This window comes from Telmatherina bonti (assembly GCF_933228915.1).
Source record: "Telmatherina bonti genome assembly, chromosome: 24".
NCBI classification, from domain to species: Eukaryota; Metazoa; Chordata; class Actinopteri; order Atheriniformes; family Telmatherinidae; genus Telmatherina; species Telmatherina bonti.
This window is the reverse complement of record NC_136633.1, coordinates 9,749,508-9,775,791: the sequence shown is the minus strand read 5'-3', so window position 1 is coordinate 9,775,791 and position 26,284 is coordinate 9,749,508. Positions and strand designations below refer to the sequence as shown.

The following is a 26,284-nucleotide window of genomic DNA, read 5'->3' as shown; positions in this document are numbered from 1 at the left end:
TACCTGTCAATCAAAAGGACTAGTGTCAATTATGCCGAACATCAAGATTTAATTATTTCTAAAGAAATGAGTTATAAAAAATTCACTCCCTCCACAGTTGTCATGAAGGTAAATCTGACTGATTAAACTTAAAATGGATTTTTGGACCAGGCTGTAAACGTGTTTATTTCTGCTGTAAACATGTTTATTTCAGCTGTGAAGTTGGTCTTTTTAACATGGGAGTCTATGGGGATTTTCTCTGTTTTGCAGCCCCTAGTGGATGAAGGGGGAACTGCAGTTTTTTATTTTTGTTAATAAATTGTTGGTTTTTTTAGATAAAGCAAAATAATCCTGCAGAATGAGGGTCTGGCTACTGGGTTGATTTTTCCTAGATGAAATGAAGAAAAATGAAGAAACGTTTGATACATATTTTTTTTGTTTTTGGCCAACAAAAATCTGAAATATCATAGAATTGTGAGAATCGCAATTTAAATCGAATCAGCACCAAAAAATCAGAATTGAATTGAATCGGGACAAAAGAAAATCGTCACAACCCTATTTAGTAATGTAAATAACAACAAATACCCTCCTGACACAAAAATGACTAAAAATTCACAGTACAGCAGATTTTAAACCCACTATGACATTTTCTTGATCTGATTTTTTTTTAGATATCAAAATGCTCCATTTTCTCCTGTCACTTAGCTCCTCGATCAGAATTCTAGGGTATGATGATATCCTTACGTCCTGATTCAATTCGATTCCGATTTTTTTTGGGTGCCGATTTGATTTAAATTGCGAGTCTTACAAATCCTAAATATTGCTGATTTTTGGAGATTTAAAAACAGAAAAAATGTATAAAAAGATTTTTTTGTTGGTCATTTTTCTTGATTTCAATGAGGGAAAAAAAAACAACACAGTAGCCATATCATAATTCTGCTGCTATAACGCCCAAGAAGACAAGTAAAAAGATCAATAAAAACAAGAAAAATGACAAAAATTTTATAATGAATTATTTTAGTTTATTTGAGAAAAAAAAAGTATTTTTTATTGTAAAAAGAATTTTAAAATTGTAAAGCAAAAAATCACGATTTTTTATTTTTTTCGATGTGATTTTCCCACCCCTACAGAATTCCTTCCCATTTCTCCACAGTGTTGGTTCTGACCATTGTCTACTTAAAGTAAATTACCAACTAATTTTATCGTAAAATAAAACACTCTTTTATACTTCTATATGTAGAATTTAGTAACAAAAGCTAAACAGTTTAACTACCAAACCAAACCAAAACTGGTTTAAGGCTCTGATAAATCTTTATTTACTTTTTTACTAAACAAGGTGTTTGAAATTTGTTAATTTTTACTTTTAAGTAATAAATTATAGTAAAATCCATATAGTAAAAAGAAAAGATACTGAATTGATTAACATAATTTTGTAGCCCTAGAAAGATGTGACAAATATTTATATTACCATCAGAAAATGTGAAGCCACCCCTCTAACACTTGGTCTATGTTTGCACCCGAGTCTGCAGCGCGTTTATGAATAGCAGCAAGCGGCAGGTTGGCGCAGCAGGCCTTGTTCCTGAGTGATGCCAGCCTCATCTGGCCATCTTCCATCACCAACTGATGCCCAATCTGCTCCTCTCATCCATGGCCCATAAAACGCCTGATGCCAATTAGCTCTTGTCATCATTAGCCGTGGCTGACATCAATAAGTGACTCGCCTGAATGATGTGTGGGTCATCCTGTCTCTCAGTTTCAGCCCAGGGTCTGTTTGGGTCCTTGTTTTTAGTTACAGTCAACAAACAGACTACTTCCAAAGATACACATCTTTTGTTGCTCATTCCTCGATTCCTATAATTTTCTATCTAATATTTTATTTTCTATTAACATTAGGAGATGTGTAGATGTGCCTTCAGAGGCAGCTTCTTTGTACCACAGTAGGTGAAATTCATATGGGAGCGTTAATGCTCATACACTGTTCATCTGCCCCTGAGCTGCAGGAAAAGTGAATCCATAATTACATCAGCAGGAGGGAAGGGGTTATGGACAAAGACTAAAGGGCCAGGGGAGGGCCGCTTGCTTCTTTGACATCTCAGGGAAAGTGACATTAGCCAAGTTGGTTGCGTAACCACTAAAGGCACAGCACTTCTGGCCGGAGGGGCCATTTTACATTTTGATGGAACAAGACTCAAGCTAACAGCGTTGCCACCGCTCTGCTGACGGCAGCTCAGGACAGGTGATCCTGCTGATCCAGTTTTCACACCGTGTAGGCAGCCTGTAGACTATCTGTCATCAGGGTTTAGATCTTATCGCTCAAGCGTACAGAAAATTAACTCTTTTACTGCTCGGCTGTTTGCTGCAATCAGCTAATTATACCTAATAACCCACAAGGATTACGGCCCTCATTGTGAGATTATACACTTCAGTTGATGGATGTGTGTCTGGAGAGGCTTCTAAACTTCTAATGGTTTACTTGATTTATTTATTGCATTTATAGGATGGACGCTTCAGATGTGACAGGGAAGATGCAAATTTCCAAGAGATAGTTGTTTCCCTGCATCTGTGTTTAGTTTGATCAAAAGAACCGGCTGTTGTGTGCAGCGTATGTTCCCCATACTTACTTTTTATTCTTTTTGCTCCACATGTTCAAACATTTAACATGGGAATATGTTGGAAGTATGTTTCTTTGGACACGAGTCCCTCCTCAGCTGGGAGCATTTAGCTCAGATTGGCTGCAGAAGAAAAGAGTAAAGTTTGTTTAGGCTGAAAATGTTGTCTGTTCATGTGGAAGCTATTGGCTCTGAGCATGGGGACCTGAGAAGTGAGCTTGCATGAGAAGCATGAGAGGTAAACTCTGCAGCTGCATTGACTTGCTCCGGTTAAAGTCACCAGGACACGGGAAACGTGGGTGGACATGGCTGTCTTTTTGCTCTTTTTTTCAGTGCAGCAATTGTAGTTTGTTTGGAGATGTTCTTAGCCACTTATCCCACATATCCCCATGTTGCACTGTAAAAAAAAAAAAAAAAAAAAAAAAAAGTGATTTTCTGCATTAATTCACATTTTCCCAGGGTTTTATAAAACTTTATTAATAAGGTTATGCTAACAGACTGCTAATTTATGTCTAATAGAAAATAACATGACAGCTGTAACTCTAAAAATACATCCATTTAGATTTTTTTTAAAAGGGAAATATAATTTCTGTCCATCCATTTTCCTAACTGCGTGATCCAATCAAGGCGCGGGGAAGCTGGAGCCTATCCCAGCAACCACTGGACCAAAGGCAGGGTACACCCTGGACAGCTCGCCAGTCCATCACATGAAATATAATTTCATTTCACACAAAAAATACTATTATACATTTTCAGATTCATCATAATTTAATTTGAATAAAACCAAAGATCCCATTTAACAGTAAATGGAAAAAAAATCTATTTTTTTTATGGAATTTAGTATTTATTTTTTACCTGCGCTTTCACTGTATTTTTTCCATATTCAGCTGCAGGAATATTATCACTTTTTTACGTTTTTTTGATATACATTTTGGCATACATCATCTGGTCAGTGATGGGTTTTCACAACACACCACCCCCACTGGCTTCTATGTTCAGCTTTCTCACCCAGTTTTGTTTCTTTTTTCATTCATAAAAACATTAGCATTAAAAAAAAAAACCTTCATACAGAAGTGGAAAAAGTATTAGATAAAGCAAACATGCAACTAATCAGTGGGATAAACATATTGATCACCCAAAACAGTTCCAAGAAGAAGATTTAAGAGCTGTGCCGCCCATCAGACTGAGTTACGCCACAGGCTGAACTCGTGGCCTTCGTAATGCCACACAACCAGGGAGGGGTTTCGCAGAAACACAGGATTAGGGTCAGTATTGTCCTGTAGGAAAATAAGGATAATAAATATAATTGGTTACCCTTACCTGGATCATAGTGTATCCTTTTAACATTTGCTGTTGAAATATGAGTGGATTATTGAAGGAGGGAGAGAGGAGATAATTTCGGCGATGTGAGCAGGAAACTTAACTCATCTCTTCTATGCAAGTATTTCTGTCTTATATATGAATGTATCTCCTTTGCCATGTATTTCCTACATCATGAAAATAAATGTTTGCGATATAGAAAAGCTCTTTTTTATGCATGGTTATAATTTGTTCATTCTGAGTTTCTTTAAATTTATGCCTCACTGATCAGATTTTGGACTGATGAGAACAGCTGGCTGCTTGACTGAAACCCAGAGCGTTTGGTTTACATTTTTATATTTACTAGGGCTGTGACGACACGCTTTTGTTCTCCCGTTGATTCGGAATTTCTTTGGGTGATGATTCGATTTAAACTGCGATTCTCACAATTCTTCCATATTGCTGATTTTTGTGGATTAAAAACAAAAAAAATGTTTAAAACTTTTTTTTTGGTCGTCATTTCTAGACTTCAATCAGGAAAAAACAACGCAACAGTCAAACCATCATTCTGTTGCCATAATGCACAAGAAGACAAGTAAAAAGATCAATAAAAACAATAAAAATGACAAAAATTTTATGACAAATTATTTAATTGAAAAAAAAAAGATTTTTTTGGCAAAAATTGATTTGATTTGTTTAATTTTTTTTATTTTTATTTTTTTGTTTTAAAATTGTGAAACAAAAAATCCCGATATTCGATTTTTCAATCTGATTTTCCCACCCCTAATATTTACATTTTAAGTTGTTGATACATAACTGCATACAATGGCTTCTGTACTTCTAAAATGCAAATGATTTACAGAAAGTTCTGTGTCTGAATTCATCAGGTGTAGAAAAGGAACGGACCCGCTGCAGCTGCAGATGGCATGGGATGGTTTCAGCTCAGGAAATTTATCGTGGACCATTTATGATATTAAACTTCTTAAAAAGATGTTTATCAGATCGCGGGTTATGGTGCAACTGTATCAGCTTTGACAGTTTTCTGCTGAGAGACATAAATAATTTGACTAACATTCAGCATGTTCCCAGTTAACCTGATAAGTCCATTAGGGCTGCTCGATTATGACAAAAATTATAATCACGATTATTTTGACTGAAATTGAGATCTTGATTATTTAACAATTATCCAGTATTTTTAAACAACGCTGCGCGTCGTGGTGTTCTAGACTCCGTGTCGTGCATTATAACCGTCTAATGGACGGTTCCAAGTTGTTTAATCTGGTTTTACCGCTTATATAGGAACTATTTTACGTTGGCCTGGATGTACGTTTTATACCAAACAACCGCTGTCAGGCTGCAGCGCGTTTCTCTCATTCATCTGTTAAAAGACGGCTGATCTGAACCAGCTGGTTAACGCGTTGCTATGGTAACGCCCCGTAACGGAGGGATATTACAGTGTTTAACTGGCCGAACTATGTATAGGAAAATAATGCAGCCAGTTGTCACTGACGATGGTATAAACTATGTTTAGGTGAACTTCCACAACCTACTGCAGTTATTCTACATTGACCTGCAGCCAGAGCCGACTGAGACTGGCCGCCTGGGAGTGCTTTAGGACGGGAGAGGCTCCCGCTGCTCCTTCCTTACAGTAACTGCAGAACAATATGTGCCTTCAAGTCAGTCGCCAAAACACCAGAAAAGTCTCTAATAACTCCAGTAAAAGTTGCTAGATTTGTTGCTTTTAACAAAAGCCAAGTTGGCAACAGTGTCTGAATGAAAGCAAAGCGGCTGTGGGAGGAGTTTACAGCACAGCGCTGCAACGCCAGAGACGCTCGATTAGCAGCTGAAGACAGCAGGAGAGGAAACTGCAGAGAGAAAAATAATCACACCCTTTTATTTTTATTTAGATTTTTAGTTGAGATTAAAATCCGATTTATCGCCGAGTCCATATTTCATGTTTCCAGAAATCTCCTGAGCTGTTATGAGTGTGTGTGTTGTGGCTACAGTCTGCTCCCATCAAACAGATGGAGTTTCTTTTTCATCTCAACCAAAAGTGACAGTCCATCTTCCCTCCCTCCCTTTACCTTCCCACACCTTTAGTTTCTCTGACTTCCACTCCCTTTAATCTCTCTGGAAATCTACCCATAATGCTCTGTGTTGAAACCGCGCTACAACCAACGCAGTACTTCTAAATTTAACTCCGGCCACAGGCAGGGACCAGATCGGCTACTGCAACATTCACAAAGCTTTACGAACGCCGTTATTCCCGGCAGATGCGCCACACATTTGAACAGTTAGCAATAATCATGCTGTGCCACCGGGTTGCACAGTTTATGGCAAATCATTAACTATTAGGACAGTGGATGTAATCTCCATCCTCTTCTCCCAGCTTGTGGTTTACAGGCACAGCACTGAGGGAATGAATGCAGCCAGAAAAATGCAGCGTTATTACCACAGGTGTTGCTACCAAATGAGGATATGGTGGTTTCTATTGCATTGCATCTACTAAGACATCTGGTTTTCTGTGCACACGCTACAAATTAAAAGCAAGTGACAGCTCAGTTTGTATGGCGACGTGCGTTTGAGGGATTATTTCGTGTCGGGTTTGTCAGCCGATTGACAAGAAGCGGAGTGTCATCACAAAAGATGTCAGCAATCGTTGACAGCTTCTTTTTTTCCAACGACATCTCCTGCATGTCAGGCCTCATTTATCCAGTCAAACTGCCTGAATGAAGCTCTCTGGTCCAATAATAACATTACAATTTGGATATGTTGGGAAGGGAGTGGTGGTTTTCTCTTGCATCCATGCTCTTTGCATGGCTTCTGCAGAGACAAATGAATGTAAAGCTGCTATAACTAGTAGTTTATAATGCAATAAAATGACTAAACTACTGAAATCAAAGCTCCTTCAGCCCCACTGAGCATTTTAGATTCTTTCAGATCAGGGTTTTAGTTTCTCAGCTTGCGATTTTAAAATTCTCCACCATTTCCAGCAGGATCCATTCAAGTTATTTAAAGTGAAGCAATTGCTTGAGCATCATGTAAGGAACCGGATGCAGAGACCAAAACAAGACATTTAAAAAGTGAATTTCTTAAATAAAGCATAATTTATTCTTTTTCTTTCCAACATCATGTGTTAAGTAGTAAAAGGAATAAATGATGGTTAAGCTTAAACATTCACTGTATGAATAATCTGATGCTTATGAGGGCTGGGCGATATGACCTTTTAGTAATATCCTGATATTTTTATGACATGTCATGATATACGATATATATCTCGATATTTACCTTAGCCTTGAATTAATGCTTTGGTGCATACAATCACATCAGTGAGATGATTTTGTGTCTCCATTAAAACATAATTGTTCATACTGCATTAAGATATGCTGATTTTAAACATTCATGCCAAAAGGATGAAATTATAACTAAGCAAATGGATCAAAACTGTATTTACTGAACAGTTAAAGTGGCAGAAATATGTCATTTTAGAACAAAATAAAGTGCCTTTGCATGATGTAATAAATGCAACGTATGAAAATAATATAAATTCAAGTGCACATTTAGTGCAGTGCACAACAGCAGTAAGAAATAAATTGATAAATAAAGTTCTTTCTTGTATAACTGAGCTACTGTAATAATGAAAAAAAAATGCAGAGATTTTCAAATAACAGGAAAATGAAAATTAGCTGCCTGATAAAGTGAAAATGAAAAGTTCGCAACATTTTTTTTTGGGGGGGGGGGGGCATTTCTTCTTGTGCCATAAATCAAAAGTAGAAAAAAATAGTCGATTTAATGCATGGTGTGTTGTACCTTAGTGCCAACGACCAGCGCATACGACAGTTGTTTGGTCAACATCCTCTCTCCAAACCACCGCCAGATGATGGATCCTGTTTTTCTTCGGAACAAATTCTTCCTCCGTTTTCTGTAACTCGCGCTGCTACTGCTTCCGGAGTTCTCTGCTAAAAAGCTGCAACACGCTAGGGCTGGGCGATATATCGATTATACTCAAGATATCATGGCTAGTCCCCTGTGGGATATAAAAAATGTCTATATTCGTCATATTCAAGTAGCCCTGTTGTCACGCAGTTGTTTTTAGCTGTGGTCGGGGTTTTCTCCCTCCTCGACTCTCTGCACCGCTTTGCACAGAGCGTACCTAGCTACGTACATAATGCGAGCTACGTGCTACATCATGAGAGGCAGCGTGTAGCAGTAGCAGCGCGAGTAACAAAAAATGGAGAAGGAAGAATTTGTTCCGAAGAAAAATAGTAGAGGATCCATCATCTGGCGGTGGTTTGGACACTGGAGAGAAGATGTTGACCAAACAACTGTCGTATGCAAAGTATGTCGCCACAAAAGGTAGAAGTACCACATATTTATCTCATCTCATTTGAAAAGTCCCCCCGTAGAGCACCTATTTTCATACGTTGCATTTATTACATCATGTAAAGTCACTTTATTTTGTTTTAAAATGACATGTTTCTGCCACTGCTTTAACTGTTCAATAAATACGGTTTTGATCAGTTTGCTTCGTTACAATTTCATCCTTTTGGCATGAATGTTTAAAATCAGCATATCTTAATGCAGTATGAACAATTATGTTTAAATGGAGACACAAAATCATCTTACTGATGTGATTGTATGCACCAAAGCATTCATTCAAAGCTAAGGTAAATATCGAGATATATATCGTATATCGTGACACGTCATAAAAATATCGGGATATTAGTAAAAGGTCATATCGCCCAGCCCCAACACTCTTCCTCTCATGATGTAGCACGTAGTTCACGTTACGTACGTAACTAGGTACGATCTAGGAGGAGGGAGAAAACCCCGCCCACAGCTAAAAACAACTGCGTGACAACAGGCTACTCCAATATAGACATTTTCTATATCCTACAGGGGACTAGCCACGATATATCGAGTATATTCGATATACCGCCCAGCCCTAATGCTTATTTACATAAAAATACAACAGATGTAGCTGAACGATTTAAACATGAGACCATTTTTGCTGTTGGTGCAGTTTTTTTTATATAAGCGACGAAAGCTGAAGGAACCATCTCCACCGATCGTCTGCTTGTTTCATAATGAATGAAGGAGCGTGTTGGGAAAAGAAAGAAACCCTCTTTTTTTTCTGTATCTCTCCCTCTTTTATTTCCGTAATGCAGTTTCAGTTCGACCCACTTCTGTAAACCTCAGCGCAGCAACATGAATAGACATATTGTCCGTTCTTTCATGTCCTTCGTCTTGTTTGGTTATTTCTGGTGTTTAACCTCCAGGCAGCTGTCACTATTTAACACAGATCTTTGAGTTTTGATTAAGGTTACATCAGTCTGTGTGTGTGTGTGTGTGTGTGTGTGCGTATGTGTGTGAAGGACTATGGTACTGCCGAACTGGGTCGTGGGTAACACGTTGCTATGGCAACTACCATTTGCCGGCCCTGGGGCCAAGAACTCCTTTCCACTTCCACGTTTCTCATCCTTTTCTTCTGCCGCTTTCCTCACTTTCTTCTCTTTTCACTCATCCTTTCTTCCTTTGCTATTTATTCATCTTTTCTTCTTTCTTTCCCTCTTTTCATCTCCTTTCCTCTTCTCTCTACAGAGAAATAAAGCATCTGTTTATCATAGCTCACATAACTTTCAGCCACAAATAGAAATATTTATGAAAAAAAAGGAGTTTAAATCCCTGGTTTAAGCCGTCTACTGCTCTGTTGCTGTAAAAAGGAGCAGGAAGGCCTCATCTTTTAGTGAACTAGTTATGCTTCAGCCTTGGTTTCAGATTGTTGAGATGATGTATGAAACAGAATCGTAACGTATTGTTTCGACGATTAACTCCAGCTGGCTCAGTAAGTGCAGCGTGGCCATGCGGTCGTATTTCATAAAGCAGAGAAGACGGCAGAGGCGGTGAGGTATAAAACGAGGGAGATAGTTCAGCCTCGGCGTGTCACCTAAATTCTGCTGTAATGAATAGACCATTGATTTCCATTAGAAGCGGCTGGAGCTGACCACTCCGCCTGTCTGTTTCCCATTAGCGCACTTTTAAACTAAGTCTGATAAACAGGCGTCGCCAGAGGCGTCGCGGTTAACGGGGCTGCTGTAGTGAAAAGAAACCTGTGAAATCATCCATGAAGTTGCATGGAGGCCATGGAGGAGAGTTAACAGCAGAAATGATTTCAGCCTGAAATAGCACCGATGAAATCTTGGGATTTGTCTTAAGAAGTCCTCTTTCAAGTCACATTCGTCACGTCCAGGAATGGAGATAAGAGCGGTATCACCTAGAAATTCCTCATTTGCATTTAAAAAAGAAGGATTAGCACTTCTTTTATTCTCTCTTCTAAATAAATCTGACTGGAAACGACTCAGTTACCTGTTCAGAGCGGTATTTTAAAGCAGCATGGAGGTGCATCAGCCCCCCCGCGCCCCCTCAGAGAGGCCTGGCCTGCGTCTCGCCTCGGGGTTTCGGAGCCGTCCAGCCTTATGAGCTGAACTTCTCCATCAACCCGCTTCCTTCATTAACATTAATAGGATTTGGATCTATTATGCAATGAGCCTCTGCCGGGTTACGCAACACAAAGTCTTCATCAACAGCAGCAGCATCTTCCGTTTAAGGACGGGTCTTCATCTCCGTTCATGCAGCTTAGACCAGGAAGGAACCTGAAGTCATTTATAGTGACGTCGCAGAGCTCGAAGATTGCTTTTTTTTTTTTTTAGTTTTATCTTCTTTATTATTATTCAGTTTGACTTTTTATTTAATTAACATCTTTATTTTTAGTGATCAAGTGAAGGATGATGGAGAATAAAGTCAGAAAACACAGTTTAGTTACACATAAATGGCCTCCATGTAATTTACTTTACAGAGGAGAAACTAAATGTAAAAACAGGGAAATAATGTTTTTCTTTCCTTCAAGTGCAGTGATGATATTGATGATTCTTCTCCCCTTAGGGCCGCTGAAATCAATTGGCTCTTTTAAACTCATCGATAACGATTACCCACTGCTTTACAATGCGGCGCGGCGCTCCAGCAGTTTGTGTTTCAGTGAGGAGTTTTTCATTTCGCTTGTGTATGTTTGTGGTTTATTTGCCACCTGGTATTAGATCTTATCGCGTATTGATTAAGTTTGATGTTGTTAAAAGCTGTCAGAGGATCAGAGTGAACCTCATCGGATAGACTGGCACGTTCTGTGCAGGTCATAAAGCACCACGACGGTCTCGGAGTGTGTTATTCTCTCGGTTTGCCGAGGCTGTCGGGACCAAATCGTCCTGCGTTTGCAGGTTTGAAAGGTTTCCTTCGCGGTCGCTCGTCACGTCGGGGCGTTACAAGCAGGAACGTTTAGATTCAACAAACGTCTGGCATGAAATAGTGATGCTCGCAGGATGCCAACTGGAGCATGTTGTCATGGAAACAGCAAAGTGGCACACACAAGACAGTTCATTTTGTATTTTTTTCCCTTTTTTTTTTTTATTCTACTGGAGTAACTTCCTGCTTTTGCTGGAGGAGTTATTTTTAACAGGCGTTATATAAGACGCCGCTCTTGTGCTCAATTGGACGCTTTAGTTTCTCTCTTCTTCATCGTCTTCGCTGAGAAGCAGGATCCACCTGGACGTCCCCAAGCCCAATAACTCACGCAGGAAGCTGCTGGGATTCATGGAAAACAAATTTACTAATTCATTCAAGCACAAAAGATGGTTCTTAATTATTCATGAGGGTTTGGAAACGTTTAAGGCTGTGAGGGAAATGTGAGTGGGCGTCAGCCTGCAGATTTAGCGGTTTTAGGTAGATGGTGCCTATTTTACCTGAACGTCTTACAGACTTTGGTTTTATTTACCTGTAAAGGAATCAGCGTTCCCAGCTGAGCTCAGAGCGAGAGGAGTGTGTCTCTGAGAGGGGAAGACTTGTGCACTTATCAGCTGCAGGTTTCTGTTTGAGTTAAATGGATAAAAATCAAACGGCGGTGGTCGTAAGGGCCGCTGAACGCTGCACAGGCATCAAAGCATTGGAGCCACTAAGAGATGTCATGTTGCTGTTGTCTGCTTTCTTCAGCTTTCCTCATTAAAACGAATCTTTGACAGCGCACTTTCAGATTTGACCTAAATTCTTTGTTGTAGATCCTCAAAGCTTCTGTTTCTTGCAGCCGAATGCATCAGGAAAGTAAAAGGGTTCTGCTCTCTGTCTCCCTCTGTAGGTTGCTTCGAGTGCTGCATCAAATGTCTGGGTGGGGTGCCCTATGCCTCGCTGGTGGCCACCATCCTCTGCTTCTCAGGCGTGGCTCTTTTCTGCGGCTGTGGCCATGTGGCGCTGACCGGCACCCTGACCATGCTAGAGAACCATTTCTCAAGGGTTACAGACGACCACGCCACCCTCACTCTGGTGTAAGGCCTCCTCGTTTCCAAGCATTTAAATAAACATGTTTTTTCCCTGGTGTGATGGTGTTATCCCTGGTTTTTGCCTCCACGGTACCACCGCTGTAGCATATGCATGTTTTGTTAAATATGCTGCTATATGTCTTTTACCTCTATTTCAGTGTTTAATACAGATAGTCTCATACAAAGACTATCTGTATTAATAAATCCATCGAGGACAGCCGCCCACATTGTGAGCTTTACTGCACAACTGCCTGAAACCACGCAAATGATCTTATAAGTGAGGGAGCGAGCTTGTGTGTCCACATGAAGGGTGCGATAACTGAATGTTTACTAAACTAAAATCCCTCTGTAGTAAAAGTATTTCTAGTACTTTTACATTTAAAATGAATCCTGCTGTTACAAAGGATGATTATATGTGACGAATTATGTTAGAGTATGCTACAAGCTCTACAAGACATAGATGTATAACAAGTAGGGATGCATCAATATCAGTATTGGTATCGGCTCAGTACCATGTGTGTGTACTCGTACTTGGTATTGATAAAAGTGTAACGATACCACACCAGTTAAGCCTGACCAGATGTGTTTGATGACATGCTTCAGACATGTTTTAAGAGAAATAAATGCCTTAAATGTTAAAATGTGACATTTTTTGTCCCACTAAAAGCGAGATCTTTGTTTTAAAACGACACATTTATAGCTTTAGGTAAAATGTGCCAAATCAAACTAAAACATGTTGAAATAGTTAGATCGGTAATGTTTTTATATTTGTATTGATGAGGTAACTTCAGAAAGGATGGGTAATTTATTACAATCTAATGAAATCTTACACAGTTATAACAGCAATAATAACATAGTCACAATAATGTTCACATAAACAGATTTGGTATCATCAAATATCGGAATTGGCGGATATTCAAGTTTCAGGTATTGGAACTCCCAAAAAGTGGATCGGTGCATCCCTATAAACAATAACTATTTTAAAAAAAAACACTATTGTGCATAATGTAACCTGTTAAAGACACACTTCTGAACTTTTACCATTTTTCCCGTCACGCGCAATCTATGGAAGGCTAATACGACTTCCATCTTCCATCCATCTCGGGACTCTAGAAATGCACATGATAGATGTCACCATGTCATAGAACAAGTCCGGAATATGGAGTTTTAAGATCTGAAAGTTATGTAATGCATCTTTAACATTTCTCCAAGGTTACCCAACAATAAGCACCAATGACTACTGATAAATCATGTTTATAGATTACCTAAAATAAGCATTTAAATACAATACACGACTCGTGTCTTGTTGGAAGGAGTATCACCAGAGAACTAAACTGCAAGAAAAGAAACACCAAAGGATTAATAAGGACACAGGAAGAAAGGTGTTAACAGACAAGGTTAACCCGAGTGGGCAACAGGTTGAATACTATTAGCTGTCTGCTAATAAAGGGAAGCTCAAGACTTTGAATCCACAGAAAAATAATTAGGAGAGGGGATAGTGGTTAAAATCAATGCCATCAAGAAAAGAGTTCAGAAAGTAAACAGCAAAAGTTGCTGAATACAAGCCAGTGTTGTCATATTTCTATAAACCCAACAAATATACACAGTTTCAGTTCTCCTTAGCTTACAAGCTCTCTAATGTAAGCTAGCATTAGCCATCGGAAGCCACTCGCCATTCCACCAAAGCTACTATTCATATCTCTCTCATGTTAATCAATCACTGTGACTCTCAAGCTCCGTATTTATCTAAATAAGTTTGTCGTTATATAACGGCCGTAGCGTTTAACATCTACAACACGCTACTGGTTGTCAATGGCTTATTGAGCATTCTACGTGTACTTCCTCAACAGTGATCAATCCTCTCCGTTGTCGTGAGATCAAGTCTGTATTTATTGTCTCTCTGTTGTTCGTTTAGTTTTAGATCAAAAAGCATAACAGAGTAAAATCATGACCCCCGCAATACCACCCCCTGGTGGATGGGGAACTTATTAAAGAAACATGGCTCCTACAACAGCTTCTTTTTTCTAAACTGGTCACAATTCTCAACATTAAACTACTAGTCACATTTGTATCAGGATATATGACTTGTATCCGTTAAATTACCTAAAACTGAAGTTTACTGTGTAATTTGGTCACAGGTTGTGTCCCGTTTCTGTCTACTGTCGTCCAGGATTCAGGTGTTCCAGTACGTCATCTATGGCATCGCCTCCTTCTTCATCGTCTATGCCGTCATTCTGTTGGCTGAGGGATTTTACACCACCAGCGCCATCAAGAAGGAGCTGCAGAGCGACTTCAAAACAACTGCCTGCGGACGCTGCATCACTGCCTTTGTACGCCAACAAGCTACTCCGTTTTTATGTTCTTTCTTTGCAAGAGTTGTCCTTTACTTGAGCCCTCAGAGTTGCTCCGGCACAGTTTGTCCTTTCTAGCCTGATTACTTTAATTACTACAGATGTCCAGTTACATTAGCATAAAACCAGACTGGATGTGTGTGTGGGTGGTTATGTCTTAAGTATGTTATTAACCTATTTTCTTTATGCAAAGCAAACATGTTTAAGTCTAAAAATTCTCCTCTCTTCTCACCTCCCTGCTCTCTCAGTTCATGTTCCTGACTTACATCTTTGCTCTGGCCTTCCTCGCCATCTTCTGCTTCACGGCGATACCAGTTTATCTTTTCTTTAACATGTGGAATACCTGTGCTGCCATGAGATCTCCTGACTCCAACATCACCTCTCCCGAGTCCATCTGTGTGGACGTGAGGCAGTACGGTCAGTAAATCTGCTTATATAGTCGTATTTGTCTTCATATTAGGTTATAAGGGGAGTGTAGTAGAGCTGCACGATTATGACCAAAATAATAATCATGATTATTTTGAGCAATATTGTAATCGCGATTATTAACCGCGATCATTCATTGTGTCTGGAAAAACATGTATTTTTATTGTACCACTTGTAAACAACCTACCTGGTCCATATAGTCCAGGCGACGCCCCTATGGGAAAATAATTACAGGAAGGGATCTCATATTTCTTATCCAGTGTTTTGATGCAGCTGTATTTTCCATTCTCGACATGACTTGCTCTCATCAGTCTAAAACGTGTTACATCCTCCACGAGAAGCTTCGTCTGAAGCCGGGAGGGATCAATGCGGGCGGCGATGTCTGCTTTTTGTGCGATGAAGCTGCTTATTTAATATTTAACGGGCAACTTTGACCGCGGCAGGACAGGTTGTGCACAAGGTTCGTGTATTTTAATCCTACGTGTTGTAAAAATGCTCATATTTTTTACCACCTCGATCAGCTGTTTAATCAAAACAATCTGTTTTACCTGCAATAGGAAAAATGCAGCCCTCAAATGTCCAACCAATCCAACGATACCGAACTGACTGCTGGTAAAAGGTGTGCGCTTGGTATTTAGGCAGCTTAATGAAGCCTTAACCACGCGTTCGCCCCCTAGTGGTCGGCAGACTACTGGTTGAGAATTGTGTGATCAGAAACACAGCAGAGGTCGCGTTTTGAATGTAAATATCGTAGACTGTTTAATTGATTGTTTAATTGTGGACACCAAAATCGTGATCACGATCAAAATCCGATTCATTGTGTAGCCCTACAGTGTAGCATCTTTGCTTCTCATACCAGTAGCTTTGCCATGAACAATTGTTGTAAATTAGAATAAACAGATTAAGAAGCGGATATTTATAGAAACCACTGAATGAACAATGACCTCCTAATCAGCACAAAAATATCACGAGGCATCGTGACGGGATAGTATTTTCTACGTCAGATATTGTAAAAAAAGGATTATTAATCGTAGTGCAGCCTCACAGCAAGAAGGTCGCTGGTTCGAGCCTTGGCTGGGAGGATTGAACAGTGGCCTTTATATGCAGGGTTTGCATGTTCTCCCTGTGTATGCATGGGTTTCTTCTGGGTGCTACGGCTTCCTACCATCATTCAAAGACAAATCAGATGGTGACTGTAGGAATGAATGTGAGCGTTAGTATGTGAACGGTTTTGGCCAGTCTGTGTTGGCCCAGTAGTGGACTGGTGACCTGTCCAGGGTGTACCCCACATCTCGCCTGATGATTGCTGGGACAGGCTCCAGCTCCTTGCAACACTGAACTGGACTAAGCGGTATAGAACATGGATGAATGTTATAGTGCACCACAGTCTTCTAAATGTTTTCCTCTTATTTTCACCCTGCTGAGGTAAGGTTGTCTGGTACGTTTCTGCTAAAGCTCTGGTTCCCTTCACCTTATCTAATTAGATAAGACACATTTTTATTACAGAAATGTTAAATCAGACTAATCTGAAACTTTAAATGATCAGCTCAGTCACAAAAACACAAACTCTGGTTTGCTAAGTTGCATCTGAACAGATACTTAAGCTTGTTCCATCCTCAACCAGAAGCTGGAACTTTTTTCTTGTTCTCGAGGCTCCGAGAAGAAAATGACGTCATTCTGTTTTGTTTGAAGACAGTTCTCGACACATCGGGCTGGCAGAACTTTTTTCTTGCGGTGCTCCGAGAAGTATCGTGTGATTGGTCGGTCATTTGAGGTGGGCGTCGTCAACACGGAGAAAGCAGGAAGCGGAGTTGCTGCTTCCGTGTTTTTACTGTTGCAGGTAAAACGGATTGTTTTGATAAAACAGCTTATCAAGGTGGTGAGAAAGTACAAACATTTTTACATTTAGCGTTAAAACACTCGGACCTAGCCGTGTGCGCGACCAGCCCTGCCGCGTGCACAACCCGCCCTGCCACGTGCACGACCCGCCCTGCCGTGGACGAAGTTGCTCGTTAAATATGAAGCTAGAAACTTGGAAAGCGGAAACCTCCACCAAGCACAATGTTTAAGATTCCTTTTAAAACATTCCTGGATCCAAACGGTGATCCGGATCACCACCAAAATGTATTCAGTTCTTCATTTTCACATTTCCAACAACTCTTGAAATGTTCATAAAAATCCGTCCGTAACCTTTTGCGTTATCTTGAGATGCCGGGAAAAACATAACCTCCTTGGTGGAGGTAACAACCGGGTTCATCGCACATAAAGCAGACTGAAAAAGCAGAAGTTTGTTGTTCTTGCAGCCTCAAGAACAAGAACTCAGTTCTTGTTCTCGTGGAGGATGGAACAAGCTTTACAGAACAATATTCTCTTGAAAACTGGCTGAAATAGGAGTGATTTGGTCAGAACACGCAGCAGCCTCTCTGTCTTCATATCAACACAAACATTTTCTACCTGTCAGGCACGGTGATGCTCCGGGTTCGTTTTGCAGCTACAGGACACACCACCACCATGAATCTGGCACACCAAAGTCTTTTAAAGTCAAATTTGTGGCTAAAACTTGTCTGAGATTGGGTCATGCAGCAGGACTAATTCACAACAGAATGACAAGAAAGAAGATGTTGCAACGAGCCAGTCAAACTTCAGCTTCAGTCTGTTTGAAATGCCGGGACCTCAAGGGAGCTGAGGGTAAACAAACGCTTGCAGACTTCAATGAGCTGAAGCAACATTGTAGAGACGACTGGGCAAAACCCCTCAAACATGTGAGACTCGTTGCATCATACTTAGTGAACAGTGAGAAAATCCTTAAAGTTCATGCTGGGACTTGACGTTGTCATATTTTTTAACCCTGACATATATATTGCAGAATAGAAATATACAGGGATTTTTTAACAGATGACTTCTATAGTACCTAAGTTCTGCTGTATTTCTGCCATCTTGTTGATAATTAACCTGCACTGATCTTCCCTTTTTTGTAGGGCTGCACGATTATAACCAAAATAATCACGATTATTTTGAGCAATACTGTAATCACAATTATTAATCACGATTATTTATTGTTTCTAGATGAACATATATTTTTATTGCACAACTTGTAAACAACCTACCTGGCAACTCTACATATTATATATACTATTGCACACATGTATGACAATACTCAAGTGATTTATTGTGCTGATATAATTACGCTATATAGCGGCACAATTACGCTTATATACCCTTAAAATTATGCTGCTATGACGATACGCTTTTGACCCGATTCAATTCGATTCTGATTTTTCGGATGCCAATTGATTTAAACTGTAATTCTCACAACTCTTCCATATTGCTGATTTTTGGAGAATAAAAGCAAAAGACAAAATGCATAAAACTTTTTTTGCTCGTCATTTTTCTTGATTATAATGAGGAAAAAACAACACAGTAGCCAGACCATCATTCTGCTGCTAAAATGCCCAAGAAGACAAGTTAAAAGATCAATAAAAACAATAAAAATGACTAATTTTATAGTGGATTCATTTTATTTATTTAAAAAAAATTTTTATTTTATTTATTTATTTATTTTTTAATTGTGAACCAAAAACTCCTGGTATTCGATTTTCCCGCCCTAGCTCTAATAATATGTCATGTTGATCAAATGATGTAGTTAATTAAGAATTTATAGATTCAGAAAAGATCTTTTTTTTAATAATCTGGTCTTTATAATCTAATTTAAGAGTAAAACCTCTTTCCCTGAGCTACAGGACTAAAACAGTTCCTATAATTCCCCTCCCAACGCAACGTGTTGCACATATTTGCTGCATTTTGATTCGTCGACGTGTGCAGGAGATGTTCTCACGACAAGCTCAAACATAAAGGCAGGAAAAGCTTGTAACTATACATGAAATATCCAGGCTGTACCAGCAGAATATACTTTGCTTTCCAATTCAGTCTCTGAATGGCCATGTTCATGCAGTATTACAGCACAGTAACACATTGCATATCTGGCTATCCGTTTGATGATCTAATGTACATTATGTGACCCACATCTGAAAGACAGCTGGCCTGCTTACAAAGTAGGAGGAGGATCATATGCTTCATTGGCTGTAGAGCTGTACTTTTACGCTTTATGAAATATTAACCCCAATTACTAGCAGTCAATTTATGTTCAGCAGCTCAAAAGCTACAATCAATCAGTGGTCAATGACAGGTTAGAACATTTGTTTTTCTGCAAAGCATCTACTTATTTTTTTCCTATTGAGAATATGGCTGAAAAGACAAGAAAAAAAAAGGTAAAAGAAGTGAGGAGAGAGGTAAAATATGAATCAGATATCAGCGTCTACACGAGCAGGACAGAGAAAAAGAATCTGCAGCTATAAGGGATTCAGAATAATGACCCATATTTTCCCACCAGCAGTGGAAAACACATCCCCGTTTGCTTTAATCTCTATCTGAGCTGATTCCTGAAGCTTCAGTCACACAGTCGCCGGGTGGGAAAAGCTTCTTGTGTGACGTTCCATCTCTCTCATCCTGCAGGTATAATTCCCCTGAACGCCACGCCGGGAAAGGCTTGTGGGGCCACACTGGGAGAGATCTGTGCCACCAGCGAGGTGAAGGGATCTTCTTCTTTTCATTACTTCTTCTTTTTTCCCTTCTTCTCCTCGTCTGACTCGTCTTTCTTCCCCTCCACAGTTCTACCTGTCCTACCACCTCTACATTGTCGCGTTAGCCGGCGCCGGAGCCACTGTCATCGCGCTGGTAAGCTCCTCATCATCGCTCAGATAATGTGCTGCTCAAAATATGCATGTTGCCATGGCATGCTTATCTGTTGCCATAGCAACGCCGCCTCTCACATATGTCATCCTGTCAGCGGAAATGCTGCCCTGTAGCCTGCCTTTGTGTTTGGGAGTGTGTGCACACACACAGAGGGTCAGAGTTTTACTCTGCTGTGGCTGTTTTTGTTTCGCATGCAGGGAAAAGGAGACACTAAATAAGCATCGAGCAGCCCTCCAGATGTTGCACTGGGTTACGTGGAAGTCTGATGTCTTTTAAAAGCAGCTGCTCTGGAAGCAGAAAGAGATGCAATGATACGTTTAAAAACTGATTTTTGGGCCAAAATCAAAACAGTGTAAAGGATCGATTTGAACAGAATTCAGTGATTTACAAATCTATGATTTTATTCCCACAGCTGAAAAGTTGTAAAAATAAATTATGTTAAAGATACAAAGCTGGAGGAACATGTCACTAATTTGGTTTATTAGCAACAGTTTAGTCCCATAAATGGGAAAAAAAAAAACACCTTAGAAAGGCAGAATCTCCCAGAAGAGTAAGATGGCAGGTGGTTGGACTGACACCTTATGGTTACTAGACGGACTCTAATCATAAAATGAATTAATTGCAGGCTTTATAATTAATCACATAACAATATATATAAGCCCCTAAAAGCTAGATTTCTTAATGGATTTTGGTGGATGACTAAATCCAATAATATACACAAACATTAATACTGTAAACCAAGGCCGGATTATCCAGTGGACATTATGGCCGCACTTGGGGGGCCACGTACGCCAAACACCAGCAGTTTGGACGTGAAACAAAATGTACACAAAAGCCAGATGGTTCCACCATGGTTCTAGTGTGTTGCTACTGGTCCCACTGGCTGAGAGATGTTAGAAATGTTGTTTCAGTGTATCATTCACAATTTTCACAATGTTGCGGTGGGGAAGGGGGGCCCCTGGAGCCCTCTGGGCCCAGGGGGCCGGTGCACTTTTAATCCGGCCCTGCCTGTAAACTCAAGCTCGATTAATGTCGGGGAAATTGCATTTAGTTTGAAAGCAGTCAAAAAGAAATAGAAAACAGACCTAAAGTTAAACTGTCAGTAAACAGCTCTAATCTAACAACATGTCACTGTGTTTTTATCATTTCAACGTTTTCATCCACAATAATAGAGATTAATACCAGTAAACCAGGACGGGATCAGCCAGTCCGGTCCTGCAGCAGAGGCGATCGCCTCCTGCTCTGACTGCAGCTTGAAGCTGGACGCTGCGTGTCGACAAAGCTGCTGGTTGTGTTCTTTTGGACAGGGAGGGGGTCAACACACACACCACTGCCACCAACAGCAAGCGGGATTAGCGCTTTTACATTAGCCTCCCAAGGTCTCCAGTATCACCAGAAAACATTGCTGGATTAGTTGATATATATATATATATATATATATATATATATGAAATATAGTTTCAAAGTTGTTAGCTGAGACATAGCTGTGTTGTGACGGGGGGGGGGTGTAATCGGTGTATCACCTTCTAATGTTCTGCAATTAAAATACGTTGTTTTTTTATAAACCGGTTCATTTTCATTCAGCTCACAAAAACATTGTTTTTTATGCACACATGACAAATATAAAGCTTGTTTTTGTCATTTCCAGGTCAGAATATGTCTGAGAAAATAAAGAAAACATGGACAAATATTTAATTAGTAAAAAAGTGTATGAATGAAATGAGCAGAATCCTTATTATTTAGGTGGTTGTGGTTTCTACCGCGCCACCTCCTGGTTCATATTCCTCTTTGAAACTTTAAGTGAAGCATTTTAACCGTGACGTCTGAGCTTCTGAAGCGGCATATCTGAAGTTGTTAAGAAATCCCAGACATTTTGTCACACATACATTTATAAATGAGTTTTCTCTGGAGTCAGTTTACTGCAGTCCAGAGCTTGTAAAGATCAGCCTAAATGTTATATATTAAAATAGTGTTTTCCAACTAATTTCTCATCCAGTCCTTCTTTCCTGACCTCCTCTTCCTGTCCTTAAACATCTTACTCTGCTGTCATTTTAAATCAATATCAATTAAAGATCATGTGTGGTGCAACCGCATGATCTGTCAGACAAAAACCCACAGCTTTTCATTCAATCCACTGTTCATGTTGATATATCACATCTGTTGAAAAGGATTTTATAAAGTATACCGTCTACTTACCCATAGCTGCTGCTGCTCCTTTCTTCTGCTCCTTCGGCTCACTTTTCCAGATGTAGATCAGGAATTGAAGCGTGCTCAGAAATCCTGAGATCGGGTTCTTAGTCACAGAGAGATGGAAAGAGAGGAGAGGAGAGGAAAAGTAAAATGAGTAAAGTTCACTGTGTCGCTTTTCCAGCATCACAAAGTCGCCTTAAAAAGCTTCTTGGGTTTGTCGCCTCTCAGTACATATCGTTTTTATGTCTTGAGGTTTTAAATTATGCATAAAATACCTAAGTGGAACATTGACATTGAAGAAATGAAGCCTTTTTTTTATTTACACTGCTAAAAAAAATAAAGGGAACACTTAAACAACACAGTGTAACTCCAAGTCAACCAGACTTCTGTGAAATGGAACTGTCCACTTAGGAAGCAACACTGACTGACAATCAGTTCCACCTGCTGTTGTGCAAATGGAATAGACAACAGGTGGAAATTATAGGCAACTGGTAAAACACACCCAATAAAGGAGTGGTTCTGCAGGTGGTGACCACAGACCACTTCTCAGTTCCGATGCTTTCTGATGTTTTGGTCACTTTTGAATGCTGGCGGTGCTTTCACTCTAGTGGTAACATGAGACGGAGTCTACAACCCACACAAGTGGCTCAGGTAGTGCAGCTCATCCAGGATGGCACATCAATGCCAGCTGTGGCAAGAAGGTTTGCTGTGTCTGTCAGCGTAGTGTCCAGAGCATGGAGGCGCTACCAGGAGAAAGGCCAGTCCATCAGGAGACGTGGAGGAGGCCGTGGGAGGTCAACAACCCAGCAGCAGGACTGCTACCTCCTTCTTTGTGCAAGGAGGAACAGGAGGAGCACTGCCAGAGTCCTGCAGAATGAGCTCCAGCAGGCCACAATGTGCATGTGTCTGCTCCAACAGTCAGAAACAGACTCCATGAGGGTGGTATGAGGGCCCGACGTCCACAGGTGGGGGTTGTGCTTACAGCCCAACACCGTGCAGGACGTTTGGCATTTGTCAGAGAACACCAAGATTGGCAAATTCGGTGTTCTCTGCTTGTGACAGAGTCTGGAGACGCCGTGGAGAACGTTCTGCTGCCTGCAACATCCTCCAGCATAACCAGTTAGGCAGTGGGTCAGTAATGGTGTGGGGTGGCATTTCTTTGGAGGGCCGCACAGCCCTCCATGTGCTCGCCAGAGGTAGCCTGACTGCCATTAGGTACCGAGATAAGATCCTCAGACCCCTTGTGGGACCATATGCTGGTGCGGTTGGCCCTGGGTTCCTCCTAATGCAAAACAATGCTAGACCTCATGTGGCTGGAGTGTGTCAGCAGTTCCTGCAACACGAAGGCATTGATGTTATGGACTGGCCCGCCCGTTCCCCAGACCTGGATCCAGCTGAGCACATCTGGGACATCATGTCTCGCTCCATCCACCAACGCCAAGTTGCACCACAGACTGTCCAGGAGTTGGCGGATGCTTTAGTCCAGGTCTGGGAGGAGATCCCTCAGGAGAACATCTGCCGCCTCATCAGGAGCATGTCCAGGCGTTGTAGGGAGGTCATACAGGCATGCGGAGGCCACACACACTACTGAGCCTCATTCTGACTTGTTTAAAGGACATTACATCAAAGTTTGATCTGCCTGTAGTGTTTTTCCTCTTTCATTTTGAGTATAACTCCAAATCCAGACCTCCATGGGTTGATACATTTGGTTTTCATTGATCATTTTTGTGTGATTTTGTTGTCAGAACATTCAGCTAAAGAACAAAGTATTTAATAAAAATATTTCATTCATTCAGATCTACAACGTGTTACTTTGGTGTTTTGAGCCGTGTATTTATGTTTATGCACTATATAAGTACTAGTGGTGTTATGGATTTCCTTCTCCCTTCAGGTCCACTACCTGATGATTTTGGCGGCCAACTGGGCTTATCTGAAGAGCGCCGCCTCCACGCACGACTATCAGGACATCAAAACCAAGGATGACCAAGACCTGGAGGCCGAGGCGCGCTCAAAGGACGGCCAGAACTCCTCCTCCTACTCATAAGGACAGGCGATCCTCCTCCACCGCCGCCCATCTCCTCTCCACACCTCGACCCTCATCCCACCAACCCCACAGCCCCCTCCCCCCTCCCTCCAATAAAACAAACCACCTCGGTCATGTCTGATAGTCCCCCAACCTCCTGGTTCTCCATCCTCTTCCCTCTGAGCAACCAGAGAGGAAGAGAATCGAGGGTCAGGAGAGGCGGCAGGCCCAGACGGCGGCCGTTGCTTCAGAACGTGAGAGCTCGCCCGCCAGGGGGGTTCAGAAGCGTCTCGTCCCCCCCCTTGTGATTTTGGGCGGCGGCTCGTGAACGTGGCCCGTCTGCGCTGAATCAGCACGGCGTCTCCACACACAGCTCCTAAACAGCCTAATAAATAAAAAATAATAATAAAAACAAAAAAAAAAACATTGTTCACCGTCTGCTTCGGCCAATGGGAAGCCAGGCTGCGACCAACTTCCTTTGTTTTTGGTGTTTTATATGCATATATATATGAATATGAATATATTGTGCGAATGTGTGTGAATGTTGTTCTTTTTTTTTTTTTTTTTTTTTTTTTAATACTCTGAAAAGTATGCCAGGTACTACTATGATCTTTCTTCTTCATGTTTCTTTCTTCCTTTACTTTTCTCTCCATCTTTAACTTTTTTATTGCTTCTGCTCGGTACATTGTTGCACTATTTAAGACGTTAAATTAAAATAAAAACACCCCAAACCCTCTCTTTCAAAGAAAACCCTCAAGTCACACGATATGTCAAGGTTTAGTGTGCATTTACAGGTTTTAACTGCCAAATTATTAGAAAAGTGACGGTAGTAAACTCATAGTACAAGTACTAGTTCTTTGTAGGAAGCCACAGCAGGAGCTCTTAATGTGTCATCTCGTCCTCTCCGTGGATGCAAATCACCATGCCGACCGTTGTGGTTTTCGCGACACTCATCACCAGCGACAGCAGAAATAACATAAAAACCGGCTAATCGACCAGGTCTTTAAAGACACACACACCTCAGGTATCAAGCCAAATCTGATTGCTTCACCGTCTAAACTATGACCAGATTACTAAACTGTCCTGTGTGAATTATACACTAAAAATCCTGCTTTATCCCTTCCTCCTTTTTAGGAATGATCATCTGTAAATAGTCAAATCACCCGAAAAACAAGGACCCACAACGGGGAGAACACAATCAGTGTTTTGCCATGCTCTGATTATTTCTTTTTTTTCCACAAATATATGTAAATGTACCCTTTGAGATATGTGTTTAGCACTCAAATACTAGTTCTGCATTTGATATAATAATTGTAATGTAACATCTTAAATGATATGTGGTGGGAGGGATTCAGTGCAGTCATGATATGATGGATTCAGGTGATTGTGACGTATACATTTTAAAATGTGAAGAAAAAAAACCATACGGGAATTGATTTTTAATATTTAGGCAGCTGGGTTATTGTGATTTAATTCTGATTTTATGGAAGATGTTTGTGCTTATGTTTCGACGGATGAGTGACTCGTCAACACATTGACACAAAAAGTCACTTTTTATTTATAATTTTCTTTAGCTTTTTCATTTTCTCTCTCTCATATAAACCACAGAGACTGTTTTGGATGTTTACACTCAGAATAAAAACAAGTCAGGACTTTTCATACATTAATTTTATAACCAGATATTGTTTAATAATCATGAGCTATATTCTATAATAATTAGCACCGGTTAGTCAACTTAAAAAAAAAATAAAAAAATAAAAAAATGCTAAAGACGACACATTTTTGACGAGATGAAGCATGTCAGTATTGTCCATGTGTGCAGCTGTCTACTCTGTATAAAAAAAGGACTATATTGCCATGTGTGTTCTGTTTGATAAATATCCGTGCTTTGCCGGCAGGTTGATGTAAAGGCGAACTTCCGTTTCCTAGGAGACGACGATGCGTGTCGGGATGTTGTTGTTTCCTCGTTTTTTTGCATGAAGGAGACATGACTGTGTCTTTGCAGTTTTTTCAGGTGATGTGTAGTCATTTGTACTGACAACTATGGTAGGCGGTGTTTGCCCCCCCCCCCCCCTCTTTTCTAAAGAAAACTCCATTGTACTTTGATGGCATTGTAGTCCCTGTAGGTGTTTCATTATGGTTTCATTTTTTAAGTTGGAAATAGTTCTATGACTCCTATATAGTGATGATTTTTGTAACCTTCTCTAGTAAAACCGATATTTTTTATTATCGTGACATTGTTGTCTCTGGCTTCTTTTATTGGGACAAGGGGAACGCGGGATGTGAAGCGAT

The 26,284-nt window shown here is 40.4% G+C and overlaps 1 protein-coding gene across 1 annotated transcript in view; it reads left to right on the top strand.

The window, feature by feature from the left end:
* LOC306774053 (neuronal membrane glycoprotein M6-b-like) overlaps positions 1–24,013 on the top strand; it is a gene marked incomplete at both ends in the record, with an annotated part of 35,376 nt that extends 11,363 nt beyond the window's left edge. The window contains 6 exons of the mRNA XM_079264035.1: positions 12,070–12,256; positions 14,421–14,580; positions 14,850–15,018; positions 19,540–19,613; positions 19,696–19,761; positions 23,861–24,013. Coding sequence (XP_079120161.1) covers positions 12,070–12,256; positions 14,421–14,580; positions 14,850–15,018; positions 19,540–19,613; positions 19,696–19,761; positions 23,861–24,013 — 809 coding nt within the window. The remainder of the gene's footprint in view (positions 1–12,069; positions 12,257–14,420; positions 14,581–14,849; positions 15,019–19,539; positions 19,614–19,695; positions 19,762–23,860) is intronic.
* Between the last annotated feature and the right edge of the window lie 2,271 nt (positions 24,014–26,284).